Source organism: Alligator mississippiensis, chromosome 3, assembly GCF_030867095.1.
Source record: "Alligator mississippiensis isolate rAllMis1 chromosome 3, rAllMis1, whole genome shotgun sequence".
NCBI lineage: Eukaryota > Metazoa > Chordata > Crocodylia > Alligatoridae > Alligator > Alligator mississippiensis.
This window is the reverse complement of record NC_081826.1, coordinates 275,877,509-275,899,331: the sequence shown is the minus strand read 5'-3', so window position 1 is coordinate 275,899,331 and position 21,823 is coordinate 275,877,509. Positions and strand designations below refer to the sequence as shown.

Below are 21,823 nucleotides of genomic sequence, written 5' to 3'. Positions count from 1 at the left end.
ATACACCAGGCATCTCAATACCACTTTTTATTCCAAAAACCACTGTCTCAAAACACCACTCCAGTACAAGACTCTGTGTGTGGCCTGAGGGAAAAAGTGCTGTTGAGCTGACATATCTATCAAAGCAGATCCATGCAGAACACAATGCTGTGGGGGTGGGGGACTCTGCAGCCACTGCCTCCATCCTGACATGTAAGAAAGCCGCTGTGCAGCTCCACAAAGGGAGCCACTGCCTATACTTCTAGAACAAGAGGTCCTCATCTGTCACACACAAGCATTATTTCACAAAAGGCAGTTTTGTGACTTGCACAGATTTTAGATCCTGTTTCTACCAGCAGTATAGACTATAGAATAGAGTCTATAAAAGTATAAATTCTAGCTTGGAATAAAAATGTAACTATGGCACTATGGTTTTTCTTCCTAAACCCCTTGCCCCTCCCTTTTCCTGTACTTTGGGTTTTGTTTCATTTTTTAACATTTTCCAGTCATTTTTTTCCTTAGAATATATTTTTGTTCAGTTTTAATTTAAAATATTCACCTTGCTCTGACATGGCCTTTCCTCCTTTTACATGCAGTGTTCTCTTTCATCTCTCTCATTCCACTTGCTTGTCCCTTCCCTGCCCTATCACTAATCCAATGGTGCAGGGCTGTCCAACCAGCAGCCTGTGAGAGGTTAAGTTGCAACTCCTGGGCTCTCACCAGGGCCACCACAACCCCCACTGCTCTAGCTGCCACAGTTTCTGGGTTCCCCACACCCCCTTTGGCTTCAACGTTCTGCCCTTGCCCCAGGAGACAAGCAATGCAGCACAGCTCAGGGAGGTGAGGGTAAGTCCAGGCTGCACGGCGGAGGGGTGCCCATGAGAGCACGCGTTACAGGGGGGGGCGGGCATGCCTGCACAATCCAGTGGCCTGTGGTGTGCTCATCCCAATATGTCCTGCAGGGACTGAGACATTGGGCAGTCCTGCAGTGCTGGACCCGGAGGTGTAAAACTGACCCACTCCCTTTGGCCAGATCTAAACTGCAGGGTTTATGGCAGGCCAAATCTGGATGTGGCAGAGCAAGCTGTGTCATTAAATCCATGGAAGTTAACGTAGCCACCACTCATCTGCCAACATGCCTTTCCAATGGGGCTCTGTTAATTCAGGGTGGCTCCACTCCTGAATTCCTAGCCCCTCTAGGCAGCCTTGCAGACCAGATGTCATGGCTTCGTGGGCTGGATCTAACCAACTGACCATATCATAGAAAATCATAGAAAATGAGGGTTGGAAAGGACCTAGTCCAACCTGCTGCTCAAAGCAGGACCATCCCCAAATAGATGAATCCCAACCAAAGCTTTGTCTAGCCAGATCTTAAAAACCATCGAGGATGGAAATGCTACAACCTCACTGAGTAACCTGTTCCAGTGTTTTACTACCTTTCCTTGTGAGAAAGTTTTTCCTAATATCTAACCTAAACTTCCCTTGCTGCAATTTGAGACCATTGCTCCTTGTTCTGTCATCTGCCACTGCTGAGAACAGTCTAGCTCCATCCTCTTTGAAACCACACTTCAGGGAGTTGTAGGCTGCTCTTAAACTCCCCCCCCCCCCCAATCTTCTCTTTGTAAAACTAAATAAGCGCATTTTCTTCAGCCTCTCCTCAGAATTGTGTGCCCCAGCTCCCTAAACATTTCTGTTACTCTCTGATGGACTCTCTCCAATTTGTTTGCATCCTTTCTGTAGTTGGGGGCCCAAAACTGGACACCCCTTCAATAAAGAATGTGACAAAAATCTGATGTACACTGTTTCTAAAATGGTAGTTAAAGATTTATGGAAATAAGAGTGAGGGAGAAGTGACTTTTGGTCATCAAGTTTTTCAGGCAACATAGAAATACCTTCTATTGATAATGTGATGGGACTGTCCCTGTAAATCAGCAGAAAGAAACATCTACAGGTTTCCCTCACTTTATGTGGGTTCTGTATGTGTGCATTTGCTCTTATGCAATGACCCTTTTTATACCAAAAATTCATTATATGTGAGGTAAATTCACTTTTATGCGATCGGTGTGGGAAGCTCAGAGTCAAATGATTTGTACAGTGCATTGTGGGAGTGACGCACACCAAAATATAGTCTCCTGTGTGGATCTGTGCTCCTTGCTCGTTGTCTGTGACACGTGTTTCTGTAGTTGCCATCCCCAGTATGGTAACATTCACCCCCACCCCATGCTTGTGTGTTGGTGAGTACTAAAATTTTTAATTTTTAACTGGTCCTCATTTTAAATCTAGAAATCACTGTGTGATTAAGTGTGTTGGTGAGTACTAAAATTGTCTTGTAAAACCATAGAAATGGGCCTGAGGGTCAATATAGTCGAGGTCTTGGAACAGATCCCTAGTTGTTACATTGTATAGTGGGTTCCCTTTATGTGAATTTGAGTTATGTGCCCTTTTCCAGGAACGCATGCATAGCATAAAAGCAAGGGAAACCTGTATTTTAAAAAGCCAGGGAAGGAGCAAGGAGGTCACACCACTCGCTCAGTCCAGAGGATTAATCAGGCACTAGGGTCTGGTTTCCCCATGTGTGTACTAAAGGAGCAGATTACTGGCCATCACAAACATGAAGAGAGCTGGCTGAAACCACTGCCAGGAAAAAGAGTAGGGACGGGGACAGACTGAACCTCCCTATATCCAATCTATAGACCAGGGGTCGGAAACCCCCAGCACGGGTGCCAGAGTGTGGCACTCAAAGACATTTTGCTTGGCACACATGCCCCTGGGTGGATAGTGGGGAAGGGGCTGGGGCTACACAGCCACAACAAGGATCAGGCCCTTCATGGCTCCTCTACTATCTATCCCTGGCGTGCCACCATCTTACAAGTTGAAGTTGCAAGTGTTTTTGACACACTGCCCAAAAACGTTGCCGACCCCTGCTATAGACTCATGCAAGATTGCGAATATGACTGAATATTCCCCACCCCAGCAATTGTACGCCGCGTGTTAAAACCTTTGCCAGAGCATTCCTTACAGTCTTACAACTCCATACTAATGTGGTTAAAATGGTAAAATTCTTCTTACCACAATGTTGCATTGAAATTTTCTAATCACTCTACTCCAGGCTAATGTAGGACACATAACTAACTGCTGGTCTTAGATTGCGTTAATATACAACTATGCACCATGTGCAGTAGGGCCTGTATTGTCTTGCAACTCTACTGAACTATGTAATGACTCTAATTTTACCATCAACATTTAACATCTAAATAAAGTTTTTCAGTCTATATAATATGGTTGTTCCTGACCCTCCATCTTGCTTGCTTTGCTCTTGCTGTTCCCTGGAACCTGCAAAATTAGAATGTACTGCAGCACAGAATGCTACTTGGCAATCAACATTTTTTAAAAGAAAAAGCACAAATATTAGCAAAAATAATCCCAACAAAAACAAAAACAAACAAACAACCCAGCCAGATGGGCTAGGGCCAGAAGTTTCACGTAAACCAATTTAAGTGAACAGAAACTGGTTTATATGTGTAACAGAACAGACGCTCACTGCACATAAACCAGTTTCAAAATGGCAGAAACAGTTTAAGATAAACCTGGTTGAATGTAGTATCAGACTTAATGGATTTCAGTCAAACCAGTTTATGGAACTTCTGTCCCAGACCCCTTTCTAGTTCAAGTTAAATCACAGTTCCCCAGCATCCCAGGATGCTTTGTAGCCCTGGGCTGGGAGGTGCCATCTCCTCCAGAGAGTAGGGTTGGTCCTGCCTTTCTGCTCCCCAGCTGGAGCAGTGAGGGTTGGACTAGAAGACGGTGGAGGTGGGAAACCTGGCTGGGGACTGCAGCTGGGTCAGGGGAGGGGGGGGGGTGGTGGAGGCAGCCCCTTCCAGACTTTTCCATGCTGGGGGCCTGGGTCAGGGCTTGTGGGGGGCAACAGCCTGAGAGGGACTACGCCCCTTCCCCCCAGCAACCCCTGCTGGAGTTTGGACTCTGGGGTCTTAGAGGGGCTTTAATTCCCACTTCCCCAGCTCAGTGTGCTGGTCATGCCCCCTGCTTAAGAGACGAGGTCTATGGGATATCTCCACTCTAACACCTAGGACCACTGACTGATTCCCCAAGGAGGACTTTTTGAATACCCGGCTGTAAGGATTACGTAAGACTCATGGTAAGGTTCGCTCTTGTCTTTTTGGTTTACATTTTAAATTAGACTAATTTGTATCTGCTCTCACTGTGTTTTACTGGGCTGCATCTTAGCTTAGGTGAAGATCTTTGATTGTTCTTTGTTGTGTGCTTGAGGTTGCAAATTTCTATGCTCAACACATGCTTGCTTCAGAGAAAGGGCTATTCTTGTTCAAGCTTTTATGAAGTCAATGCCACTACCTTTTTCTCCACCCACCAGGGAGGCAATGCCCCCCTTCTTCCCCCCCGCAGACCCAGGCTGGGATCCCCTGTGGGCCAAGAAAGGGATTTAAACTGCCACCTCCCAGTATGCTAGCCCAGGGCTAGAGCCTGGTAACACCTCCTCTGCTTGAACAGGGAAGGGGGAGAGCCTTGGAGCTTCAGTCCCTTCCCTTTGGCAGTGGCTGGCAGGCATGCTCTAGCACCTGCCAGCTTCTGGCCTGAGCCACTGCAGGCATGTGGCTGCATTTTCTGAATCACAAACGAGTGTCTGTTCTCTTGCTTCTTGGTTTAATCTCTACAGTTTAGACTAACCTGCAAAGACTGAATTGATTCAGCCTTGGGCTTTTTGACTGTCTGTACAGACCATGAAGTCTGAATGTAAAACAAAAATGATTTAAGAAAAACTTAAATGAAAAGCAGAACAAGGTGGAAAATGCTTGAACACACAAATCTCTCCCTGACCCCATCCCTGCCCCCAGCCCTTTTAACTGGTCCTCATTTTAAATCTAGAAATCACTGACTCTATACAATTAAAATGGCAAATCTCATTTATCAACTTTGGCAAACAGGAGGCACAAAATATTTAGAATGCTTTTGCCCAGATTCAGTGGCAAGAAGTCACTCACCATTTACAACAGAAATGGTTACATAATAAAGTTTTAGTGTACGGTTGACTGTTACTAAGTCTTAACCCACCAGAACAGTCCTTGAGTAGAAGCTTTGTGCTTTTCCCAAAAATAAGCTTTTTAATAAGAGGACACAAAAATCAGCATTTTTTTTTTTTTTTTTTTTTTTTTTTACATTAAGCTAATTCTTCAGTGAGTGACAATGGATTTTTTATGTTAGATTCAGACACCTTAATTACCAGAGTGTCTGCTAACATAATTGTGATGAATATAATTGTTAAATGCTTAAGTTGCGCTCTCTCATATTTTAACATTGACTAAATTCATTCCTGGGTCACACTGTTAGTGTGTCATGCCTGGAAAGGACAACAATAATCTCATTACCTATAGAAGATATCTTACAGTGCTGAGGGAGGAGAAAAGACCTACGAAATATTGCTTAAGGTTTAAATTAGGGGATTCACATATACTACTGATTTTTTTTAGCATACAAAAGTAATGACAGACCTTTATGCAGTATCTGCAATACGTAATACAGATATTTTCTTTTTGATTTTCTAAATTGATAAATAATTGGCATGAATTACCTGTGATTTCATCTCATAAAGTGTAGCATCTTCTGGAGTTAACTGAAGTGCTTCATCCCATTTGTGAATAGCCTCCCAGTACCTGTAGTTGTTAAAACAATATTACAGTCTCACTATGTTTATGAATGGTAGAGACTAGGTTACTATGTACTGACGGAAGTATTAATATGATGCTCATCACCAAAGTACTGGAGTTTTTTCTCAAACTCCCTACAAGATAAGAAAATGCTACTATTTTACTGATGAAAAAACAGAGGCACAGACAGGTTAAGATCAGACTTTCAAGTGCTCAGTATGTACACTCGGAACCAGATCTTTAAAAAAAGGGGTTCAGCACTCAACTGTTCCCACTGTACAGGGGCAGAGTTTCACAGGTCAGCATTCAACATGCTCAGCTATTCTGGAAAAAACAGTTTACTTGTTCTGGTGCTTAAACACAGGTTGAGGCTTCTGTGAAATGAGGATGTTAGTAATTTAGCTGAAAACAGGAAGCCTAGGGGATGAGAACTGAAACAGGATCTTCACAATCTCAATCCATTTCCTTAGCTGCAAAACAATCCTCTCTTTGTGCCTTGATTTGAGATTAAATATAACAAGACCTCTTTTAAAATCAAAGCTAAAAAAAAAAAGAATGCAAAAGGCATGTAATAACTGTTGACAAGTTTGCTATTTTGAATTTGTTTCCAGCCCAGTCCACCAAGCTATTGAAATATGGGCGACAAAGTCTTTCATTTTCATCAGAATTGAAACAGTCAATATAGACTTTTCAGCAAATAATAATCATTACTAACAAATGACTGCATTAATAATATCTCAAATTTCACTTCTTCAAATGTAAGAGTATTCAAAGTCTTAAAACTTCAAGGTTTAGTCAGGTTTGCTATTGAGAAACTGTTTGACTAAGGCATTAAGCTGTTTGATTAAGGCATTAGGCCATTTTCGAGGAAGGAACAGCCCACAACACATTGCCCAACTGATCTCTCTATATATAGTGGTGTTTCATTTTAATCATGGAAGAACACAGTTTTTGGAGGCAGGACTCAGCCCAGCCCCTGTGTGCAGTGCTGGGACCCCAGGTGACAGCAAGAGTGGCCCGGTGCTGCCCAAAGGTACATGCCCCCAAGCTGGGCCCATGCCACGTAGCATAGTTGGTGCTAGGCCTAAGGTGGCCAGGGCCACGTCATGCTGCGGGGGAGGTCTGCCAGCAGTGGGCCCTAAGCACTCTACAGATGCTGCTGTTATGGGGAAGAGGGGCAGAGGGGAAGGGGTTGTGCACTGTGCGGGGGGATGTCTTAATTCTGTGCAGGGGGTTATGTTAGGCAGTCATTCCTAGAAATACAAATAATGGATATCAGAGTAAAGTATCAATGCTCCCATCTAGTATTTAATAAATAAATAAATAAATAAATAAATAAATTATGACCATCAGTTTTACTGGCACTATTTGCACTTCCATACAAACAAAGCAATTCAAGGTAAAAAAGGAGATCATTGAAGGATAGTGGCAATCCCCATAGCTGTCTGCTAGGATTTTGTAGAGCAGCGGTCAGCAATCTTGTTGGGCTACGAAGCAGAGAGAGCCAATCTGGGTCAGAGAGAGATGGGCACTACGAACCAGCCACCACTGGCACTCATTTCTACAGCAGCACAGGGAGAGTACAGTATGATCTGTAGCACCTCTCTCCAAAGTTAAGTTTATTTTGAAAATTGTAAGTACAGTACTACCATAAGTAGAAAACCTTGCAAAAGAGGACTCTAGATTCTTTTACACATGAAAAAATAGGCATGTGTGTTAATTCTACAACATTTTTCACTGGTGTTCCACAAACAGAAATAAAGACCACTGTCTCAGAAGTGAAATATGCTGTTTGGTATACTGCACAGCACAATGGAAAAACTGTTTTCTACAGTTTCTATTCCAACTGAAAATTTTCTTGGCTCATCCTTTTAAAACACTGCTGTGTAGACTTGCTACTGAAAACAAAACAAAACACAAAAACCTTATTTGGGATGTAAGATATAATTGTAAATTTGATATTCCAGTAAATACCTGTTGAACACCCATATATTCTGGTTGTAATAAGACAAGAAATAATACACACATACACACTAACTCAGGAGCAGCCAGTTAGCAAGTTTCACATTAAAATCTCTCTCTTCCCCTCTGTACCCACCAATATCTTTTAATATTTTGCTTTAGTTCATAGGAAAGTAGGGCTGGAAAGGACCTCATTTGGTCATCTAGTGCAGCCCCCTTCTCAAGGCAGCATCATTTTACTTTAGAGTAAATTTTGCTAAACTTTAGTTATCACTGGATGTGTCTGTAAGTGCAATGAATGTGGAGCAATACATTCAGGTGCTTATTGTGCCAGAGTTTATTGCTCCCGGGTGCATCATTTGCTCATATGCTTGGGACCACAGCACACTGAGCTGGGGTGGAGCAGCCCCAGGTGGCAAGGGGCCCAAGGGGTCAGCCTGACAGCCCAGAGTTACTCAGACCCAGCTCAACTTATTGCAGAGGGGTTGGCTAGGGCACAAGGGTGCTCCAAGGTGGGGCTAGCCAGCAGAAATCCCCTGTACTGGAGCATCCTCAAGCCCCAACCAGCCACATCAGCATCTATATGTGCACTGCTGCACAGTAAAACACTATGCAACAGGATAATACTTATATTTATAAGTACTGCCCTGCTATGCAGTTAATTAGTTTCCTGCAGTCTAACAGGGCCCCATGCATAGATACAATAAATTTACTGTGGAGTGAATTAGTCTACTCCACAATAGATGTCTGGTGTAGGCAATCCCAGAGGAGAATAAATTTAAGAAAGGGATAAATTCAGCATCAGACCAAAAAACATTAGAACTGTTTTTGGTTAATTAAATAGTGTTGTTCCCAATGAGGTTATCAAACTTTTCCAGTTTTAATTAATATTCCAGTTGCTATTCCTAATTATTTTCTGAACTTCATTCAAGGAAGATTAGAGTAGGGCTTGCCTATACACAAAAGTAATGCTGATACAATGGTGCACATGAACAAAGCACTAGTCATCCATACATAGGTATCTACCCAACTCGAGGAGGCAGCTGGTCAATTTTGCAAGCAGAACATGGGACCGGATGCCATTTTTGAAGGCTTATCATGGCTGGGCCTCCCCCCCCACACAGACACCTCTGACTGTCTAGAGGCCTTGCCCCCCGCTGGTGGCATGAGGTCTGGCAGTGAAGGTCCACTAGCAGTGGGAAGGGTCTAGCGGCAACATCCCAAGTTTGTTGCTAATGGCCATAGCCAGCAGGGCCAGAGGACCCTGAATTTCACAGCAGGGCAGCCCCCACTCTCACCAGCTTTTGGTGGCCTGGTGGTAGCCCAACAGACCAGAGTAGCTTTATAGGCCGGATCCAGCCCATGGGTCCTATGTTTGACACCCCTGCTCTACAGTGATAGAAAAAATAATGAAGTAGTACCTCCATACAGGCAGAATTTAAATAGTTTAGGTACTTTTGTAAGAAAAAACACAAACCAAACTCTGTATTCCCTATATGTCTAGTGTTGAATGGTTCTCAATTTTGATATATATAAAATGACATTGTCCTAGGTCAGCAAACTCCATCATGAAATTACTGTGCAACACTAACTTGTACATCCACCCAAGCAAGCAACACAGAAATGATTAGACACCTGACTCGTCAACAATTTAAATCACCCAACACCAACCTTAATTTAACTGGGTGGGGTGGAAATGGCAATCGTACATGAGCAAGAGATGAGGGACATCAAAAACATAACAATTCTAAAGAGGCAAGCTACAGATGGCAAGAGGGGCTGGGAGGAAAAATATGAAAATTACAGTAAGTAACCTCCCTAGCTGCATCCAGATGAGCGCAGCTGTGCGGTACGTAGTGCCGCAGACACACCTGTGGCGCCACATATCGAACATTCTGTTGTTCTCTGGTTATCCAGAGGGTTATCAAAAAAACCTGTAGAGTAAAAAAACAGAATGGCATGCACGGTGGCAGCTGTGCGTGCTGCCTGAAGCCGGAGCCTGGCTGGCCAGAGACATATTCTGCTGCTGGCCAGGCTGTGTGTGGCAGGAGCGACGTGGCTGCAGCCCTGGAAGGCCCCCAGGACAGGCTGCTGAGGCCACCCCAGTACTGGCCCCAGACTCCCCTACCTCACCCAGGATAACACGGGGCATGGGTGTTCCCCAGGGACAACTAGCAGCCGTACAAGTTGCACTGCCACTAGTTGTCCCCGGGGGACCAAATGCCCACGCATATTTGGACACAGCCCCTTGGTCCAAATATACCATCTCATTCTGGGTTTATTATAAATATGTGAAGAACTAATTCACTAGCAGATGCACCATCTATAAAAAGATATTCACCAATGCACTCTGGATAAAGGGAATGGAATAGCATATTGAATAGTGAGAAACAACTCTTGTTTTACTTTTTAGTTTACATCTGTAAAACACTGTAGATGGCTAAGGTGAGATAGCAACAGATAACATCTTTAAAATTCCAATTAAAACATTAACGGACTGAGGCTTATGCTATTAATTAATAGCTGCCATTCAAGCAAAACAAACAGAGACATACTGATGCCAACAAACATAGTTGCTTATCACATTCATATTTTAATGGACAGATGAGTAGACAATTGTAATTAAGAGTAGACATTTGTGATTGACAGACAACTGCTCTTCTCACTTGAACCATCAAAAACATCAGACAAGGAAAATCAAGAGGCTCCCCTCCCCCAGAGAAAAGCAAATCTCTATGAAACATGCCTTATTCATAGATCTAGGTTATCTACATTTATTATGAGGAGAACTGTATCAGTCACCCCAGAGCCATGATATGATAAATTAAAACAGAAGCCTCTGTTTATTAATCTCTTTGCTCTAGAAGGATTATTTTTAAAGAGGAAATTATTTTATCATAGTATGTGGACAACATATGAAAAGTATTAAAAAGCTTATTTGATGTAATCTGAGACAAATCACATAAGGCCTATAATAAATGCATGTTCTAGTCTGTACACAATACTATATTCGTACTTAAGTTTCATATAAACAAAAGCCTAACCCATTCATAATTCACACTCAAACATCCAAACTCCAGCACTAGAGCATGTTTTAAAAATAGTTCAAATTTTTTAAATAATTAATTCCTTAGTTACTTGAGCCGATAACATTGGAACACCATGGCACGCTTAATTTTACCTACCAAATGTAGGCTTTGCCATTATAATAAAAAGGATGTCTTCCTTTAAAACATGATCTTCTCTCTCCTTCCTTGAAATTCCAAAAAAACCCAAAGTGTTTGAAAAAGAAATATGGTTATGATTGCTTCAGAGAATGAGATCTGATCATTCATGCAAATGTTTATTTAAGCAAAGTGAAATCCCAAACCTCCTCAAAATAAGCAAAATTGTTTTCTTCAGACATACTACTAACCAGCTGGGAGCTATGCAGGCTTGGCAGGAGTTCAGGACAGCTTGCTAAATCCATGAAACAACTCTCTCATGGCTACCGCTCACTTTTGCAACAACACTTCTAAGAAGATAGCATCCCTTCTCCTCTTAAACAAAAATCAGATTTCCATATAGAATGTATTTAATTAAAATCTTCTGTATAAAATATCAGTCTTAGGATATTGATTCTGTTCACCTGCATGTCACATGCATGACAGCACTTTTTTAAAAAGTTTGCTTGCCTATATAAAGCCCATATTTAATCTTTAGATGATACAGAACACATTAATGAAAATATTTTACATGCTAATTGAGAAAAAATGGTTTTATTTATTCAATACTTCAGCATCCATACTATAATATATACAGGCAGTCCTCAGACTTACGACACAATTGGTTTCTGAAAACCACGTCTTAAATCGAAAAGTTGCAACTCGGAACCAATTTTCTCATAAGAAAATGTTATAAATGGGGGATTGGTTCCTGAACCAAGCCCCAATACCCTGTTTTCACTAAAAATACCCCAGAATTTTGTACTTGAACAATTATAGATGAGTAATATAGCTATGTTAATGTATTTATATTGTAAATAGCAATCATATTGATTTGGAAGGACTTCTTTGAGGGGACTTTGCTAGACTTTTTGAAAGGCTCTTGGTTGGACTTTTTGAAGGGTTCTTGGCTGGAGTCTTCTCAGGAGTCTTGGCTGCAGGTTTTTCTGGAGTCTTGTCTGCTTTCTTCAAGAAAGTGTCCAAGGAAGTTTGGACAGATTATCTCCAGGGAGATGAGCAACACAACAAATTTGTTTGCTGGTGTGGCGTCACATCGGATCAAGCACTGTCAAGTCGAAACATCATAAAGTTCAAACAGGGTGTCAATTTATAAACGTTGTAATTGCAAAATGTTGCAACTAGAAACGTTGTAAGTCGAGGACTGCCTGTACTCTCAAGCTGCATGTTATGAGAAAGACACAATTCAGCAATCTTTAGGCAGATCACACATGCATGCAAAACCCCATTAATAACTACAAAGGGCAATACTGGGCGCATCTACATGAGATGCCTTAATGAGCAGTGGACTGTTCTGCTCTGCATTAGTGCATCACAGCCAAAACCACAGTGCTGCACTAATGCACAGTACAATCAGTCTACTGTGCATTAAGCATCACAAAAAAGTTCACCTTTGATACTGTGCATTAGCACAGCTACTGCACCTTTTTCTAGTACCTCATATTGGAGGCACTAAACTTAATGCATAATAGCAAAAGTGCACTAATGAACATGTAAACGCACCCACTGTGTAACAATTATATAATATCATTTGCATACCACAAAGCTTAGAAACACTTTTGACGGAAAAGGCAAATACAAGGAACACTTCTCTACAGAGATCTCAAATTCTCAAACCTGTGGGACACCCATAGAAAACCAACATGCACATGTTTGCACACGCATGCGCACACCCCCTCCCCCTTAGTACAAACAATAAATAACAAGAAAGAGAGACTAATCTTACTAAATATGACATCTAGAGTAGTTAAATCAATCAATGTGTCCATATATATCTAGAGAGATCTCTCACACATGATTTTAAGTACACAAGTTACCAAAAATGTCTGTCCACCTGCAACACCTTGTACTAAATGAATTTTTCATCTGCCCCACAGAGAAACTGAAAATAATAACTTTAAGTGAGAACAGGGCTAATGGCAAAAGAGATCTGCCTAAAGGACAGGAATACATCATCCGTTCAAGACGACTGGATTTCATCAATAATCCAATTATAGAAAAGTTTACAGATTGCAGTTATCTAGAGGTGTATTATAGCCTTAGCTTGTTTACATATACAAAATCAATGATGACCCCTCTAACGTGCAAAACTGATAAAGGATAGAATTCATCATAAGGCGTAGAGTGGGTAAGGTAACTAGTAGGGTGGAAGTCCTAGACTTTAGGAAGGCTGACTTCAGCGAACTCAAGCATTTAGTCAATGACACACTGCAGAGTAAGAGATTTGGCAAGATGGGAGCCCAGGAAGGGAGGCTGTGCCTTGAGGAAACAATCTTTTGGGCACAGAGGGAGATGATCCCAATGTGGAGGAAAGGGGGGAAAGGGGCCAAGAGACTTCCTTGGCTGACCAGAGAAATCCAGAGCAGCCTAAGGGCAAAAAGGGGAGCATAAAAGCAGTGGAAAAAGGGAGAGATTACTAAAGAGGATTACCTCTTCAGCTCGCAGTTGTAGGGAGGCAGTTAGAAAGGCCAAAGCTACCATGGAGCTGAGGATGGCAACCCAAGTTAAGGATAACAAAAAATTGTTTTTTAGATAAATAGGGAGTAAAAGGAAGGCCCAGGGTGGAATAGGACCACTACTGAATGGGCAAAAGCAATTGGTGACAGACAGAAGGGACAAAGCTGAACTCCTCAATGAGTTCTTTGCCTCAGTGTTCCTAAATGAGGGGCAAGACAAGTCTCACAATGGGATCATAGAGAGGCAACAGCAGGGCACCTGACTACCAAGCGTAGACCCTGAGATGCTGCAGTCACTTGGAAGGACTAGACGTGTTTAAGTTGGCAGCCCTGGATGAGCTCCATCCAAGGGTACTGAAGGCACTGGCTGATGTCATTGCACAGCCACTGGCAAGAATATTAGAGTGCTCATGGCACATGGGCCAGGTCCCGGAGGACTGGAAAAGGGCCAGTGTGGTTCCTGTTTTCAAAAAGGGGAGGAAGGAGGACCCAGGCAACTATAGGCCAGTCAGTCTCACCTCCATCCTTGGCAAAGTCTTTGAAAAGATTATTACAGCTCATATATGCGAGAGCCCAGCAGGAAAAAATTATGCTGAGGGGAAACCAGCACGGGTTCGTAGCAGGTAGATCGTGCCTGACAAATCTAGTCTCTTTTTATGACCAGGTTACAAAACACCTGGACACAGGAGTAGGGGTAGACATTGTTTACTTAGACTTCAGGAAGGCCTTCGATACGGTATCCCACCCCATACTGGTGAACAAGTTAAGAGGCTGTAACTTGGATGATTACACAGTCTAGTGGATGGCAAATTGGCTAGAGGGCCATACCCAGAGAGTGGTAGTGGATGGGTCAGTATCGACCATGGAAGGGTGTGGGCAGTGGGTTCCTGCAGGGCTCGGTCCTTGGACTGATACTCTTCAATGTCTTCATCAGTGACTTGGAAAAGGAAGTGAAGTGTACTCTGTCCAAGTTTGCGGATAATACAAAACTGTGGGGAGAAGTGCACACACCGGAGGGCAGGGAACAGCTACAGGCAGACCTGGACAGGTTGGACAAATGGACAGAAAACAACAGAATGCAATTTAACAAGGAGAAATGCAAAGTGCTGAACCTAGGGAGGAAAAATGTCCAGCATACCTACTGCCTAGGAAATGACCTGCTCGGTAGCACAGAAGCAGAAAGGGATCTTGGAGTCTTAGTGGACTCCAAGATGAACATGAGTCGTCAGTGTGATGAAGTCATCAGAAAAGCTAATGGCACTTTATCGTGCATCAACAGATGCATGACTAACAGAACCAAGGAGGTGATACTTCCCCTCTATCGGGCGCTGGTCAGACTGCACTTAGAATACTGCGTTCAGTTTTGGGCACCACACTTCAAGAGGGATGTGGATAACCTGGAGAGGGTCCAGAGAAGGGCCACACATATGGTTAAGGGCTTGCAGGCCAAGCCCTATGAGGAGAGACTACGGCACCTGAACCTCTTCAGCCTCCGCAAGAGGCCTTGTGGCCGCCTATAAATTCATCATGGGGGCACAGAAGGGAATTGGTGAGGCTTTACTCACCAAGGCGCCCTGAGGGTCACAAGAAATAATGGCCATAAGCTAGCAGAGAGCAGATTTAGACTGGACATTAGGAGGAACTTCTTCACAGTTCGAGTGGCCAAGGTCTGGAATGGGCTCCAAGGGAGGTGGCGCTCTTCCCTACCCTGGGGGTCTTCAAGAGGAGGTTGGATAGGCATCTAGCTGGGGTCATCTGAACCCAACACTCTTTCCTGCCCATGCAGTGGGTCAGACTTGATGATCTATTGAGGTCCCTTCCGGCCCTAATATCTATGAATCTATGATACCAAAGACTAGTAATCTCTGAAGAGCTAGAACACTTAACCAATCGTACACAATAATTGAACTATAAGGTTATCTCCACACTCTTTATACATCATTGAGGGCTCATCAGTTCACCTTTATAAGCTTTAGCTACCACTCTCCCCTTTCAACTCATATCTCTTCACATTCTTCTTGAATAATCACTTCCTGGACTTCACATAGCAGTATGGAGAACTTCCCCCTGAACACACACCCAACAGAGCTCTTTACACCAGGGAGAATATATAGGGAGAATGAAGAAGGCACCGGGTAATGTGGGGCCTCTGCAGGATATCCTTGGCAATCTGGTGGCAGCACCAGAGGAGAAAGCAGACCTCTTTAACAAATTGTTCATCTCCATTTTCCTGTTCAGGGACCAGGACTCGCTGACCAGGATTCCAGACGGACTCAGGAGAAACACCACCAGGCCTAAGGTCGGGGAGGACTGGGTTAGAGAGCTTCTGGAGGGGCTGGACATGTTCAAATCAGCAGGTCCTGATGCTCTCCACCTCAGGGTGTTGAGGGAACTGGCAGGGGTTATTGCAGGGCCCCTGGCATGGCTTTACAAGCACTCGTGGTGCTCTGGCCAGGTGCCAGATGACTGGAAGAAAGCCAAAGTGGTCCCCATCTTAAAAAACGGAAGAGGGAGGACCCGAACAACTATAGGCCCATTAGTCTTACTTCAATCCTGGGGAAACTCTTTGAGAACATCATCAAGGAGCACATCTGTGATGGGCCAGCAGCAGGATGATGCTCAATGGCAACCAGCACGGTTTCATTAGGGGCAGGTCCTGTCAGACTAACCTGATTGCCTTCTACGATCAGGTCACAAAAGCACTGGATGCAGGTGTTGCGGTGGATGTAGTCTTTCTGGACTTCAGCAAGGCCTTTGACACTGTCTCCCACCCCATTCTCATCAAAAAACTAAGTGAGTGTGGCATTGATGCCTACACAGTCAGATGGACTGCAAATTGGCTGAAGGGTCGTACTCAGAGGGTAGTGGTGGATGGGTCTTTTTCGACCTGGAGGGAAGTGGGCAGTGGAGTCCCCCAGGGCTCAGTCCTTGGGCCTGCACTGTTCAATTTCTTTATTAGTGACTCGGATGATGAGGTAAAAAGCACCCTGTTTAAATTTGCTGATGATACCAAGATTTGGGGTGGGGTGGGGTGGGCACACTAGCAGTGAAGGACAGATTACAGCAGGACCTGGACAGGTTACAGGGGTGGGCTAACGAAAACAGGATGGGTTTCAATACTGACACGTACAGGGTGCTACAATTGGGCAGGGGGAACCAGCAGCAAGCTTATAAGCTGGGAAACTCCCTTCTTGAGAGGACACTAGAAGAAAGAAATCTTGGAATCATTACTGACTCCAAGATGAACATGGGCTAATAATGCAAGGTCACGGTTAGTAGGGCTAACCGTACCTTGTGCATCCACAGATGCATCTCAAGCAAGGCCAAGGAGGTGATCCTCCCCCTCTATGTGACACTGGTCAGGCCGCAGCTGGAGTACTGTGTTCAGTTCTGGGCACCGCACTTCAGGAGGGATGTGGACAGCAACTGAGAGGGTCCAGAGGAGGGCCACTTGCATGATCAGGGGGCAGCAGGGCAAGCCCTACGAAGAGAGGCTACGGGACCTGAACCTGTTCAGCCTTCGCAAGAGAAGGCTGAGGGGGGACCTGGTGGCTGTCTATAAACTCACCAGGGGAGACCAGCAGGGCTTGGGAGAGACCCTGATCCCCCTAGCATCCCCCGGGGTAACAAGGAATAACGGCCACAAATTGTTAGAGAGTAGGTTTAGACTAGACATCCAAAAGCACTACTTCACAGTCAGGGAGGCTAGGATCTGGAACCAACTTCCAAGGGAAGTGATGATGGCTCCTACCCTGGGGGGTCTTTAAGAGGAGGCTTGATGTCTACCTGGCTGGGGTCATTTGAGCCCGGTTTTCTCTCCTGCCCAGGCGGGGGGTTGGACTTGATGATCTACAAGGTTCCTTCCAACCCTACTTCTATGAATCTATAAACTAGGGGTGGGCAAAATAAGTCCCGCAGGGCAGATCTGGCCCACCAGCCCATTCTATCTGGCCCACGGGGCCTTTAAAAATTTTAGAAAATTAATTTATATCTGCCCATGGCCACCTTGCAAACATGACAGGTGGCCAATGGCAGCAGGACCCAGCGGGAGCCTGTGGCTAAGCAACAAGGCTAGCGGGGCCATGGCAGGCCCCAGCAGGCAGCACAGTGGGCCCCAACAGATGGCAGAGCTATGGCTGGGGCCCAGCAAGTGGCAGGGCTGCAGAGGAGCCACGGCGGGCAGCAGAGCTGTCACGGGTCCCAGCATTTGGTGGGATTGCAGTGGGTGGCAGAGCAGTAGCGGGAGGTGGGTCTCGGCAGGTGGCAGAGCTGTAGCCCAGCCTCAGGAAGCGGCGGAAGCCAGCGGGCAGCAGAGCCCCAGTGGGCAGTGGGGCCACAGCAGTCCCTGACAGGCAGCAAAGCCGCCGCTGGGTAGTGGGGAGGCAGCAGGCCCCAGGAGGCAGCAGAGCCACAACAGGAGGCAGACCCCGGTGGGTGGCAGAACTGCGGCTAGGCCCCAGTGGGACCCGGCAGGCAGCAGAGCCACTGTGGGTGGTGGGCCCCACCGGGTGGCAGAGCCGTGGCCGGGCTGAGGCAGGACTCGGCGGCCAGCAGAGCCCCAGCGCTCGGCGGAGGCACAGTGGGTCCCAGTGGGTAGCATAGCCGCGGAGGGCTCTGGCAGATGGTGGAGCCACAGTAAGTGGCGAGGTTGCGGCAGGTGTCAGAGTCACAGCGGTACTGCGGCAGGTGGTGGCCCCGGCGGGGGCTGTAGGGAGCAGTGCAGGAAGTGCAGGGCTCCAGGGAGCAGCAGGCATGCCTGTAGGAGGGAACACAAGGAAAGGAGGTGGCGGGCAGAAACACGGAGCCTGTACAGGTGCCCTAGGACCGGCAGAGACCCAGGGTAGGGTTGTAGAAATACAGAGCCTGGGCATGGGGACTGCCTGGCTGCATTGTGTGAAGCTCACATGCAGTGTGTTAGAGCTGCACTTTATGGAGCTGGCAGCCTGGCCCCGGCACACACCCAGCCACCATACCCACACCCCACCGCACGTGCGCATGCACAAACTCGCACACACTCTCCCAGACCACACTGCCACTTATACCCCCTTGATGCCCACACAAAACACACAGTAGGACTGTATTTTAAGCTATTATACAGACACTTCTAGATACACTTTTTGTAAACACAGAAATCAGTAGAAAAATATTTTTAAATAAAATTAAAATAGGTTATGTGTGTGTGTTTACCTTTTTCACTGTTTCCAGATCACAGCACCCTTCCTCCCAAAAGGAGTACTTACAGGGCAAGGGGAGGGACTTACAATGGCAAAAGTCAGGGGCTAGAAGGTGGGACTTCTGGTCCCAATATGGCAACCAGGGGTGGGACAGCTGTCAAGGAATGGGACTATCCATGCAGCCCTCAACAGCTTCCCAAAACTTGGTAAGTGGCCCTCTGCCCGAAATAATTGCCTGCTCCTGCTTTACACTCTACAGAGCCTTGCACACTCTCCAGGTAGCAGTACCGGACAGGGAGTTTTTTTCCATACCAGTAGGGACCAAACTTTCTGACATGCATGCCATAAATAAGCCCAGACCTGTCAGGACAGAAGTTAAACATAAAGCGGTTTAAGTGATTAGAAACTAGTTTAACTCTGTAACAAAACAGAAGTTCAGTGCAGATATACTAATTTCAAAATGGCTGAAATTAGTTTAAGATAAACCTAGATGAATGTAGTATCAGACTTAACTGATTTGGGTCAAACCAGTTTATGGAACTTCCATCCCAGATCCCTTCCTGGTTCAAGTTAAATCAGTCTCTCAGCATGCGGCTGAAATCTGGAGCCAGGGAAGGAAGTTAAAGACCTCTTCCCCTACTCAAATTTACTGTTGGCTGCAACAGTGGACTACAAATCCCAGAGACACCTGGAAGCAGGAGGAGGAAGTGATGAGCAACCCTGCAGAGTTTTGTGTTGTAAATCTGGATTGCAAATCCCAGAAACCTCAAGGCACCAGGAAAAGCAACTGAACACACAGCCCATGCTGGCTATGTGCCAGACAGCCATGCTCTAGCACCTCCCAGCTTCTGGCCTAAGCCACTGCAGGTATGTGACTATTTCCTGAATCAAAAGTGAACGTCTTTCCATTTGCTTTTCAGTTTAATCTCCGCAGCTTAAACTAACCCACAAAGACTGAATCAATCAGCCTCAGATTTTTTGACTGTCCGTACTTAACCCGAGTCCAATTCCCTTCCTCTGCCCAATCTGCTACTCTTCTTTCTGCTCCCTATCATTTGCTCCATATGCCCATTGTTCATTCTATTCTGTGCTCCTTACCTGACCTGCTGCTCTGCTCCCTCCCCTCTCTGCTGCCACTGTGCTGCCTGTGTCCTCACCAAGCTGCCACGTACCACACAGAGGCTGCTCATTCCATTTGTGTCACATGCCACAGGTTGTTCACCCCTGCTCTATTCAATTCTTTTCTGCATGTGAGGGGGGAAGTAAGGGAAAGTTGTGATCTCCCTCTGCTCTGCTCAGGGTAAGTCTTCTGCCACGCCTTTAGATGGGACAAATGTAAAGAACTATTCCCAAGCAGAGCACCCCCCCAGTTAGAAAGTCTGTGGAAGCAGTCTTAAATGAAATTTATTATACAGAACCCAGAGTGCCAAACCGATTTTTTCTGGATCAATGAACAAAACCTGTGGCAGCCGTGGCTCTCCTGGCTTTTAGAGAGTCGGGATCTCAGACCAATTACCCCGTTTACTAAATTACTATTGTTCTTTCCTTCCAAGTAGTTTAGCCTCTACTTCCAGATTCATCTTTGTCGTCGACCCCTGACCCAGTAAGTATTTTATCTTTTTTCTCTCTCTCATTCAGCAGGGCTGCTGGACCCAAGACTCTGTCGGGCAACCTCAGCATCAGGAGCTTATCCTGTCCCAGTGCAGTCTCTGGTTTCTCTTTCCTTTCAAAATGCCCACAGGGGCAACTTAGCGTCCAAACTGGCCACTTTTATTCCTGCCAGCTGCAGCTTTTTTTTTTTTTTTAATTAACTCATGTAGCCCAGGTGTGTGTTCCCCACATCCAGCTTTCATAAATTGCCAGCTCTGACCCCTGGGTGAACTCGTATCCTTTTCCCCAGCCCCTGTTCATCCAAGTAACAGGTTTGCTAACCACCCTGCTACACTGTACATCTACAATGTACACATAAAATAGGGCCACTGGGAAGTGAAAGAGCACGTGCTGTGCTACAGCCTCAAAAAAAAACAGAGTCATAAGTGACTTGGTGCAAAAAGCCACATTAAAAGCCCAACAGACTCAACCACATAAAAAACAATCATCTTCAACATTTAATTCTTTTTAATTGTGTTTTAGTGTGGAGAAGTTTTACAGCAGACAAGCATGTCTAGTCTGCCTGTAGCTATGGAGGCAGTGAACATGGTTTTCAGCTGGGAGAGAGGTAGCCAAGTGCAACCCCCAAAACTACACAGATGGAAGAGACATACTGAAGAAACTGTGGGCTTAACTATATCAAAGAAATATACTTTAAATATTTCCATCCAAACAATCTCTTATTCCATTTAAACAAAACTTATTCCCTATTCTTTACAAGGAGCCTATGACAAGCTATTACATTTTTAAAGATTGAGATATATAATCTCCATCAGAGCTGACACACAGCCATGTATTTATTCAATAGAGTTGCTATGTCCATATGTATAAACCTCTTAAACTCAGATAAATTCCACATGGAAACGTTATGTTTATATAATCACAAACCAAAAAGAAGTGCAATGAAAAGCAACTGGAAGGATGATCGCAGAAAAAAAACTGATCACTACCAGTAGAGGTTCTTTGAAGATATATAGATATTTTGCCTCTAGAATTCTTAATTCCTTTAAGTTCTCGAAACCAAGGAACGTACCCTACAATTTCAGGTTACACCATGCGTAATCAGACTGAATGAAGCCAAGGCTACGTTTTCACTGTGACAAAAGGTGTTTTTAAAACAAATTATTACAGAACTTGGCCAACTCCTTCTAAAGTCTGGTGAAGGGAAGACACAGGTAGCTATAGCTTACATTTAAATAGTTGGCACTGTACGCCTCCAATCATTACTGACCTTGCCTGTTATTTTTACTACCATAGTGAACAGGAGTACCAGGACCTCACTATTCTAGGTGCTGAACAAAAAGACAGAACCAAAGCCTGGAAAACAAAACAGATGGGTACATATAGAAGAAGGTGTTAGAAAATGATGAGACAATTACTGGGCAATATGAAAGACATCGGTTTCAGTCCATCCGTAGCAAAACTGTTGTCACACTTTTTGTAGGTCGCAAAGAATTTTAAGAAGGGACTTGGAGGGTGAACAACAAAGTGACTGTGGATATTCTAAGGAGTTCTTCTCAGTACAAAGGCTATTATGGGAGAAAGCATAAAGGCATTTGTTTGAAAATGTGAACAAGTGCTCAATGGAAGCTGACACTGTGGGTCAAAGGCAAGAGTCAAAGAACAGAGCTTTATGGAATCTCCACCAAGAGAATGTGGAACCAATCAGAGAAGATGGAGGAGAAGCAGGATCAAACAGA

General features: G+C 44.8%; 1 protein-coding gene across 1 annotated transcript in view; it reads right to left on the bottom strand.

The window, feature by feature from the left end:
- The window catches only part of TTC33 (tetratricopeptide repeat domain 33), an 87,159-nt gene that overhangs the window by 30,288 nt on the left and 35,048 nt on the right, over nt 1-21,823 (bottom strand). The window contains exon 3 of the mRNA XM_006277873.4: nt 5,585-5,666. Within this exon, the coding sequence (XP_006277935.1) occupies nt 5,585-5,666 (82 nt within the window). The remainder of the gene's footprint in view (nt 1-5,584; nt 5,667-21,823) is intronic.